Source organism: Talpa occidentalis, unplaced genomic scaffold, assembly GCF_014898055.3.
Source record: "Talpa occidentalis isolate TD23 unplaced genomic scaffold, MPIMG_talOcc4v2.1 talOcc4.9, whole genome shotgun sequence".
NCBI classification, from domain to species: domain Eukaryota; kingdom Metazoa; phylum Chordata; class Mammalia; order Eulipotyphla; family Talpidae; genus Talpa; species Talpa occidentalis.
In genome coordinates, this window is record NW_023605305.1 from 71,309,257 (window position 1) to 71,320,319 (window position 11,063).

The window sequence follows — 11,063 nt, forward strand, 5'->3', positions numbered from 1 at the left end:
TGCTTTGTTTTTCAAGAAGTGTTTTTATTTTTGGAATCATGAAATTGTTACCATATTGTCATTTAGAGTAATTCCTCATAATTTTAAAATATATGATCATTTATATTTTTCTTTTTACTTAATCTCTTTTGTAAACGTTTTAATTATAATTGAAGTTAATTAAATTGTGACTAGCTTTTTCTTTTTTGCTTCCTCTATATTTCTGCACCTTATGTCCCTCCTTTGAGATACTTTTGGTTATTTGCACTTTTTCCTAGCTTCTTAGTGATTAACTGATTTAATAATTTCTTCATTTTTAATATGGATTTTTAAAGCTATAAATATACTTCTGATAATTTCTTTAGCTGACTGTCATACATTAGGTAAACTATTTGCAATACAATTTTATTTGAAATAGCCTGTTAATTCATTGCTAAGATGGCACAGCTAAATTAAAAAAAAATTCTTATAGGAACAAAAATGTCTCAGGATATATAGGATAATTCCTTGTAATATAGAGTTTTATAAAAATGATTTGAAGGGATAACATATAGAAAGGAGAAACTGATTCAAAGCTAGTAAATGAGTCTGCAGCAGTTTAGTAAACACTATAATCCTGTACAACAACTTAAGTTCCACATCATTAATATCTTCTTAGGATTTACACATTTCATGACAGTTCTTAGGATTTACACATTTCATGACAATGTTTTTTTGAAAACAAAACATTGATGAGGTCATTACTGGAAACCTAGCCATCACCATTTTAAGTCAATGGGTCCTGTTGAATTACTTTCCTTCCAAAGTAGGAAAGAAAAAATCTGAAATTTTGAAATAGTTTTAGAGATAATGAAGAAATATATCAAAACAATCTAAGGAACAATAGTATTTTATTTATTTATTTATTTGTTTGTTTGTACATGCACTGGGTACAGTCAGAAGCGCGGGAGGGTGAGAGAATCCACCAGAGCCAGAGTGGGGAGCAGAGCAGGCAGAAGGACCGAAGTACACTGCTGAGGGGAGCAGCGGGCGGCAGGAGAGGTCTGTGTGCCATGTGGGACCCTCCTCTGGTGGTCGGGAAGCAGCCAGGGATCGAACCGGCGCCGCAGAGGCCGCAGGCAGCCTCGCAACCCAGTGCTCAACCGCTGAGCCACCGGGGAGGCCCAACAATAGTATTTTTTTATGCCAATATTGTTCTTGGTTACTCATAGACACTTCTGTAACTCCAAGCAAATATTTCTGTTACTTATTGAAAGTGACTGTGCTTACAAGGCTTTTCAGGCCTGCCCTAATATCCTTGTTTCTCAGACTGTAGATGAACGGATTCAACATTGGTGTGACCACAGTGTACATCACAGAGGCTATTGCACTAGCCCTATTATTTTGGGTAGCAGCAGAACTGAGATACACAGCAAGACCTGTGCCATAAAACAAGGAAACTACTGAGAGGTGAGACCCACAGGTAGAAAATGCTTTGTACTTTCCCATTGTTGATGTAATTTTCAGTATGGAGGAAACAATTTGAGAATAACTAAAAACAATGCCAGAGAGGGGAATAATGCCCATGAGCACAGTGGCAAAATACATCTCTATCACATTGAGGAGGTTGTCAGAACAGGCAAGTTGAATAACCTGATTGATTTCACAGAAGTAGTGGGGGATCTCTGAGTCAGTACAGAAAGACAGATGCAACACCAGTAAACCACGTATCAAAGAGTCTGTGACACTAAATATCCAGGATATCAGCAATAGCAAGCCACAGAACCTGGGATTCATAATGGTTGTATAGTGCAATGGGTGGCAGATGGCCACAAACCTGTCGTAGGCCATAGCAGAGAGGAGAAAAATGTCCAATTCCGCAAAAAGGATGAAAAAATATATTTGAGTGAGGCAACCTTCATAAGTGATGGTTTTGTTCTGGATATAGATATTCAGTAGCATTTTTGGGATAGTGGTAGAGGTGAAACAGATGTCTGAAAAGGACAGGTTGGAGAGGAAGAAGTACATGGGCGTGTGTAGGTGAGAGTCAGTGATGGTAGTTAGAATGATAAGCAGATTTCCAGAAAAAGTGATCAAATACATAGAAAGGAAAAGACCAAAAAGGAGGGGCTGAAGCTCTGCTTCTTCTGAGAGTCCAAGCAGGATAAATTCTGAAAACTGTGTGTTATTTTCTAGTTCCATTTCACTGGTGTGACTGTCCCTAAAGAGGCAATAAGAGCAATAAATACAAATAGCCATTGTCAGTCAACTGTACTACTACTGATTATATTTTCACATAATATAAAGCAAATATTACATTTTTCATGTAAATTCCTGCATTTTATCAATGGACCAAATTCAGTTTAGATTAAAATTTCAAAGGAGTAAAAATGTAACCATTGTCTGTCTGCCACTAACCACACTCTACTTAGCAATCTAGTACCTAGTCATATCTTATTCCTTTAAGGTAGCATTCTTTCTACCATATCTCTGAGATAGACTCATCTATATTCTTGCTCTTGAGAGCATCGTCAATGAACCTGAAGCATTAGAATTATGTGTGAAACTCATTACCAATGCAGTATTATATGAGCAAAACAATATGTTCAGCTAGTCAGAAATGCAGTCATTGTTCTGTTTATTTATTTTTTGTTAATGGTCCTCATAGTGCTATGAGGTAAACAAATGACCATATCATGGCTGATTAACATAACAAGCTTTATTTTCTCATAATTTGAAAGTCCAGAATCTTGAAGTTAGTTTCATGGAGCTAAGTCAAGGTATTGAAAGAGCTGACTACTTTTTGAGGCTGCAAAGGTGAGTCTGGTTTTTTGCTTTTCCTACTTCTGGAGACCACTTGAATGACTCAGACTCTTTCTTGAATTACTCCATCTTTTTATTTCTATCATATCATGTCTCTCATCTCCTGCTTCCCTTGTAAAGAAAGCTGTGATGCAAATGGGGGCCTTCCCAGACTTGATAATTCAGAAATATCACCACAACTAAAAATTCTTAGTTTAACCTACATTCAAAGTCCTTTTTTTCATACATGTTATGTTTCCAGGTTCTACGGATTAAGATGAAGGAATTAGGGACATTACTCAAACTACCACAGCAGCATGCAGAAATAAAAGTGAATTCAGATCATGTGCATAGACATGAAAAGATGACAAGTGACAATAATATATACATTTATGTCATACATTACTACTGCATAATAAAGAAAGGGCTTGGCTTTATGTGCTGGATTTCTGGTATGGAGTTTCTAAAATCCTTGATATTTCCAAAGTAGAAAAAAAAAAGGTCCCTGTGATGTTAATAAAGTGACTTATGGTGGATCCTTGGATAGCTTCAGTATGGGTTCGTCACTTGAAGGAACATGTGATCAGAAGTTTGGGTCTTATAGCTATCACAACCTCCAGGCATGTGCAGGAGGCTGGAGATTATATACAGTCACAAGGTGAACGATTGAATACAGCATACATATGTAATAAAACCTCAATAAAGACTTCACATTGGAATCAAGAGTTTCTTGGGTGGTGAACACATAAATTTACTATATTGGTGATACAGCCTGATACTATGGGAGGGGGGAGAGCATTAAAATTCTGTATTTGGTTCCCTTCCAGACCCCATTCTATATGTATATTTTACTGCCCATGGGTTGTATCTTTCATAACAAAAATGTTGAATCACAATTATAGTGCTCTGTAAGTCATTCTCATGAATTATTGAACCTGAGGTGCCATTTGGAATTCCAAAATTTGATGTCAGTTCATCAGAAGTGTGTGTCTTCTGGGAGCCTGATAAACTGACTGGAATCTAATGTAAAAGCTGTGCTATTAAACTGTGGTATCTGCCACCGCCTGCGTGGTTAGAGTCAGATTTGAATTACAAGACACTCAGCTGAGCTTGAAATAGAAAAACTACATGTGCTGTACTTCATAGCACTACTCTGATAAAGTCTTATAATCATCCTTTTATAAGCTTTGTGTGGTTGGTAGAATTGTAATAAAACCTCCATGCTCTTTACCCATAGGTGTTACCCCCATGATTAAGTTATGTGGCAGATTTATTTTTTTGCATATATAATTAAATGCTTGAATAAAAAACAAGAAAAAACCTAAATAAACAACCTTGCTACTAACCTTGGGAACTAGAAAAATAATTTTAAAAAATACCAAGAAGGAGTAGAGGGAAATAAAACTCAGAGCAGAAGAAATGAGATGGAAGTCAAAGATAGTTCAAAAGATCAATGAAACCCAAAGCTGGTTCTTTGAAAATATAAAGAAAATAAACAAACATGTAGCTACACTCATAAAGAAAAAAAGATGCAACTCAAATAAAAGAAATCAAAAATGAAAGAGAAGTTACAACAGATACTACAGAAATTCACAGGGTAATAAGAGATTACTATGAACATGTACCTGCGAAAAAGATTCTACAACCTACATGAGGTAGACAGATTCTTAGAAGTATACAATTATCCAAGACTGAATAGGGAAGAAGTAGAAAACCTGAACAAACCAATCACAAGCCAAGAAACTGAAATAGCAATCAAAACTCTCCCAAATACAAAAGTCCAGTACTAGATGTCTTCACTAGCAAGTTCTAACAAATCTTTAGAGAATAACAAATACATACCCCACTCAAACTCTTAAAAAATTGAGAAAGAAAGAATATTTCCAAACATATTTTATGAGGTCAATATTATACTAATACCAAAACTAAACAAAGACAATATAAAAAAAGAAAACTACAGACCAAATATCCCTAATGAACATCAATGCAAAAATTCTCAATAAAATCCTTGCAAACTGAATCCAATGATGCATTAAAAGGATTATACTTCACAATCAAGTGGGATTTATACCAAGAACACAAGGATCATTCAACATCCAAAAATCAATCAATATAATTCACCACATCAAATAAAAGAAAGTAAAAACCATATGAGAAAGTATGAGAAAAGATTCAGCAGCAAAATGTAACATATCTTAACACAATAAAAGTCACATATGACAAATCCACAGCTAGTTCCATTCTCAATAATGAAAAACTGAAAGCCTTTCCATTAAGATTCAGTATAAGACAAGGATGTCCTTGTTCACCACTCCTATACAATATAGTATTGGAAGTTCTAGCTAGAGCCATTAAGCAAGAGAAATCTACAAAAGGAATCTAAATTAGGAAAGAAGTGAAGCTGTCATTATTTGCAGATGATATGATGAGATTTATATATATATATATATATATATATATATATATATAGAGAGAGAGAGAGAGAGAGAGAGAGAATCCTAAAGACTCACAAATACACTGATTAAAACAATAAACCAATGTGTTTTAGTGGCAGCAAGTGGCAGGCTTCAAAATCAACAAACAAAAATCAGTTGCCTTCCTATGTGAACTGAAAGAAGACGTTAAGAAAGTCATCACATTTAAAATATCACCAAAAAAAAAAAAAAAAAGAATTAAGTACCTGAGAGTAAGCCTAACAAAGGAGGTGAAGGACATACAAAGGAAACTATAAGACATTGTTAAAAGAAATAGAAGACACAAAAAAAATGGAAAGCTATTCCTTCCTCATCAATTGGAAATATAACCAATGTCAAAGTGGCCACCCTACACAAAGCAATTTATAGATTCAATGCAAAGCCAATAAAATCTCAATGGCATTCTTCAAATCATCAAACAAATATTACTGAAATTGATATGGAAACAAAGAAGTTCATGAATTATTCAAAGTTCTCATGACTGAAAAAATGAAAAATGGTGGTATTACACTTTCAGACTTCAAACTCTACTTTAAGTCATAATAATTAAAACACATATTATTGGAACAAAAACAGATACACAGACCAATCGAATAGAACTGAGAGCCCATAAATAAAACCACACATATGTGGACAACTAATTTATAACAAAGGAAGAAAGGAAGAATATACACTGTGACAAGAAAGCCTCTTCAAAAAAACGTGTTGGGAAAAATTGTACTGCCACATGCAAAAGAATGAAACTAGACTACTCACACTACACATAAAAAATCAACTATAAATGTATAAGAAAACAAGAGTGTAAGTCCTGAAACCATAAAATACGCAGGAAAAAAACAGGCAAAACACCCCCAAAAGAAACTTCAGAAGTATCTTTGCAGATTCATTTCCAGCAGCAAGAAGAATATAAACTGGGACTATATCAAAATGAGAAGTTTTTACACATGTGCTGTATACACACAAGCACACACACATATAATAGTGAAAGAGTAACCAAAATGAAGAGACACCCTAGAAGAAAATATTTGCACACTATACATCTGACTAGGGATCAAATTCAAAGATCTACAAAGAGCTCATGCAATTCAACAAATAGAAAACAAATACCCAATCCAAAAATGGGCAGAGGAGATAAATAGCCACTTCTTCAAAGAGATATACAAATGCTCAACAGGCATATGAAAAAAAATGTTCAGCATCACTTGTCATCTGGGAAATGAAAATCATAGCCATGGTAAGATACTGTCTCACACCAGTGAGAATAGTACAACAACAACAACAAATGTAGAGATAAAGTCACTCTCTCTCTTACACTGTTGATGGATATATAGATTGTTCCAACCCCTGTGGAAAGTAGTGTGGCGTTTTCTCAAAAAAATGGATTGGTCCTACAATCTAGCAGTTTCACTCCAGAGAAGAGCAAAATCACTAAATCAAAAGGAAACCTGTACTTCTAAGTTTACTGTGGCACTATTTATAACAGCAAAGATATGAAAACAACCTAAATGCCCAAAAACAGGTTAGTGGATCAAGAAGATGTGGTCCATATATACAATGGAATACTACTCAATGATAAAAAAAAGATAGACTTATGCCAATTGCAACAACATGGATGGAGCTGGAAAGTATTATGATAGGCACAATAAGCCAGAAGGAGAAAGATAAATACTGGATGATATCACTTGTATATGGAATATAGAGAAACCAAGCAATTGGTGAGACAAAGAGAAACTTTAAAACAAACCCTTGAGAGCTAACCACAGATCTGAGAGATCTTAAAGAGAAGGGGGAGGAGGATGGATGAGACAGAGGAGAGCACAAAGGACTCTGGTGAAGAGCTATGGTACTTTGATGGACAGGATTACAGTGACGACACCTGAGGGGAGAAGTCTTATATTGTCAAAATATTAACAAGGATGTAAAACAATGGCATTTCATTTTTAAAAGTCTCTAATTAGTTTGCCTTCAGATATGCAGTATCTGAGTATGCCTGACTTAATCACCTGAGCCTTTTGAAGATGTATTTATTGATGCATACAAGAGCTAGGGTATAAGCCAGAGGTGTGGGAGGGTGAGAGGATTCACCAAAGACAGAGTGGGGAACAGAACAGGCAGATGGACTGACTGAAATACACTGCTGAGGGGAGCAGCGGGCGAGTCAGGAGAGGTCTGCTATGCCATGTGGGTAGCTCCCTGGCTGGGGTCAAACTCATGCTGCAGAGGCTGCGGATAGCCCCAGAGGCTGCGTCTTAACCCCTTGTGACAGCAGGGAGGCCCTCACATGAGCCTTTTTAAAATCATTTTCCCGTGGCTGGTGGCAGATGAAGAAATGGAGGGATTAAAAATGTGAGAGTAATTGGATACACTTGTTGAAATGAATATGGAGGGGAAAAGTGGTCAGAAATGTGGGCCACCTCTAGGAACTGACTTTCCATCAGCTGGTAACCAGTAAGGTTATGAGGACAACAATCCTACAACTTCTAGGAACTGAATTCTGCCAATGATCTGAATTAAAGCAGAAGTAGATTCTTCCATAGAACCTCCATGTAAGAACTCAGTCTAGTCAACATAACCATTTCAGTTTTGAAAGACCATAAGCAGAGAATCCTGTTTACTATGCCTAGATGATGCGTGTTTTTTTTTTTAAGCTGCCAAGTTTGTGATAATTTGCTATGCAGTAATAAAAAACTAATACACATGAGCTAGTGTCTTGAGATCATAGTCAGGTGACATGATAGAGTGGTGATGAGAACATAGGTCTAATGGATGTCAAAGGTTGTCTGCTTTTCTGTGCCAACATATAAAATTATCTTAGAAATTTATGTTCATTGTATAATAAGGTTGTCCCCAGGAAAAGGGGAAGTTCCAGGTTCCCTGCCCACCCAAGGGAGGGTGGAGCTGAGCAAGAAGGAGAAGAAGCTGGAAAGGAGACTGGGGAAGGAAGGAAGATGGAGAACCAGAAGGAGACCTGGAGGAAGCACATGGAGCAGAGAGACATGTGAAGAAGCTGCATTTGCTTTTTGCTCCTGGACTGGTTGAAACAGATGTGGGTGAGAGACCTATGGGGAGGTTAACAATGGCAGCTTTTATCTTGATTTTGATTTTTCTCTTTTCCTCTCAGACTTGTCTGGCTGTTTCTGACCCTTTTCTATGGGTCCCCAATGGAAGGTGCTTTAGACTGTGGCAGACTTTTGGGATTCAGAGTTCTTGCTTTGGGCCAACACAGTCTGGGCATTAACCCAGGAGGGGGTGGGTAACTTTGGATGCTTGATTTGGAAACTCTGTTCTTCCCTTTTTCCGTATTGCACACTAATTGTATTAAAGTTATTTTCCATTAAAGGTCTTGTGGACTAGAATATGTTTTGTCTTGATGAGATGGATGATAGAACCAATTTAGAGAGGACAGGTTTGGGTGTTTTGGGTGCCCCTCTCCCTGTTCTGTGACAATTGTTGTCCCCACATTCTATCATGGAAACCATAAAAAGGAAGCACCAAGAGATGACAATGCTTTCTGAAACCATGGTCACTATGACTGACAAAGCTGATAGAAAACCTCACATTTATTATTTTGGAAAGGTTGAACAAGGCACCACTTATAAGAAAAAAATAGGTGTGCTTTTTAACAATTCAAATTCTCATTCACTGCTTAGATGGACTATAACTGAAAAGCAACTATTAGTCAAATTTGTCAAAAAATGTGATATTAAAGAATTTGATAGCCATTTAGAGAATTGTTTTTATCAGTATGCAGTTAGATATATCTGAAAATACTTTTACTTGTTACAATTAGGATGGGGTCATTCAGAGATGCTGCAAGTTACTTTTCAATATGAGGGAGAAATACTGATTTAAATCAATGTTGGGATTTTAAATAATAAATACTGAGGTCCATGGATCATATTCCTCAGAGAAGTACAGAATCCAGATAGGAGGAAAAGAAAACCTTTAAGAAAAAAAATCATGATTTATGCCAGACTTTGAAAATCCTCAAGGTGCTCTAATTTTAAATGAAAGTAATTGTTTAAGAATGCAAGCTTGAGGACGTGCAGATGGGACACACACTCTCTCACACACACACATATGCGCACATATAGTCAGTGTTCACAGATGTCCAATATTACCACTAAGAATTGAGATAAGAGTCATACCAACATCTCTAGTTCTCTTGTTTTTAATGCTAGGGCACCTACTATGAGCAGACATTGAGTAAATTCTGGCTTCCTCTTGTAAATTTTATCTTGCAGATACCCCCAACCTTTTCCTCTGTTCATGTCCCATCTCTGTGGTCTCTCATCATCTCTCTCTGACATCACAGGAGACTAGACTGCTTCATGCACAATCATCTAATTGGCCCCAGAGTGATTTTTCTACAAAGCAAACCTACTTACATAGTTTACTTTCTTGAAATGTTCAACTGCCTTTCATTAAATTCAGAAACAGAATTTAAAGCTACAAATAACACTTGGTGATTCATACCCTAAATTTTATCCTTTACTGTTCCTCATCTGTCCTACTTCGCTCTCAGCTACTTAAGAATATTTTTGATGCCCTTCCTAAGCATGCAATTCACATTTTTATTATGATAAAATGCAAATAACATAACATTTACAATTATAACCATTTGAGAGTGTACAATTCCATAGCATTTAGTGTATTTGCAATGTTATATGAAAATCACCAATGTTTAACTCAAGAGCTATTTCATTATCCTAAAAGGAACCTCATCCTCATCAAGCAGTCACTCAACATGAACCTATCCTCTAGTTCTTTGCAATCACTAATCTACCTTCTGTCTCTGTGATTTGTCTACATTTGTATTTTGTATAAATAAGCCATACAATATATAATTTTTTGTAGCTGTCTTTTTTCAGTTATTTTTTCTCAACATTTTTACAACTCTATTACTTCTAACCTGAGAGCTCTTACATTTGAAAATTCCAATTCCTCCCCAGACAGAGCTGAATGATAATTATTGCATTCTGTCTATATTAAATATAGACCCTATATATAGGGTGTCTTTCTTTATTTAAATTTATCCAGTCACTGGTGGAAATAGTAATGTCTCTATTTTCTGAGTGCATGAATGAATAAACTTAAACAGAAAAAATTAGTAGAAGAGTAAAAACAGAAAAATAAATGAAAGGATCAGTTGGTGTGGAAGATCCATAGGAAGGGAACAGGAAATAAAAAGGGGAACCCACTGTGTCTGAAATGAGAGGCAAAAGCAGAGGATCTTTATGAAAAACAATGGGCTTCATTCGAGGCTAAAGTTATTTCCAAGTCAAAGATCTTAAAGTTGGGACTTGGTATTGGTAAGCTTTTACCTGGGAGGTAATGCTGTTAAAAGGTGCCCTTCCTTTCATATGTCATTTTTCTTGCACTTACAAGTATTCTCTGTATTCCTAAGATGATGTCACTGACAAGTTGACTTTTGCTAGTTCTGGTTCTGTTTCTTCCATGAACACTTGTTAAAGACGGTAGGTCTGCCTCCAGGAAGAGCAGGTAGAGAGAATTATCCATGAGATATCTGTGAAATACAGTTGTGTGCTTGGTTTAAACAAACTCTAGTATAAGTTAATAAAAGGGAGTCTTTATAATATCTAAGGCTTCCAGAATTCTATCACTGTGGCTCATTAAATAAAGTGTGCTATTATTAATCTGTTCCCTGAAGAATACGATTCTCTAGAAGCTAAGAAGTTAAAAAAAAGTAGACTTAATTTTGCAGGTATGACTCTTGGGGATGACTATTGATCCCAATATTTATTCCCTAACCAACATAAGACTCATTTCCTTAGACATGGTCTGTAGGGAGAAGGTTGTTAACTTACT

The 11,063-nt window shown here is 36.1% G+C and overlaps 1 protein-coding gene across 1 annotated transcript; it reads right to left on the reverse strand.

The window, feature by feature from the left end:
* Positions 1-1,221: 1,221 nt before the first annotated feature.
* LOC119236811 (olfactory receptor 7A17-like) lies at positions 1,222-10,633 on the reverse strand. Its single transcript, XM_037500772.1, has 2 exons — positions 10,620-10,633; positions 1,222-2,179 (listed from the first exon to the last, which is right to left on the reverse strand). The coding sequence occupies exon 2, from the start codon at positions 2,158-2,160 to the stop codon at positions 1,222-1,224; it is 939 nt and encodes a 312-aa protein (XP_037356669.1). The 5' UTR covers positions 2,161-2,179; positions 10,620-10,633.
* Positions 10,634-11,063: the final 430 nt, after the last annotated feature.

Bases quoted from the DNA above. Each gene is read 5' to 3' on its own strand.
- LOC119236811 (XM_037500772.1), bottom strand. From the start codon at position 2,160: ATGGAACTAGAAAATAACACACAGTTTTCAGAATTTATCCTGCTTGGA.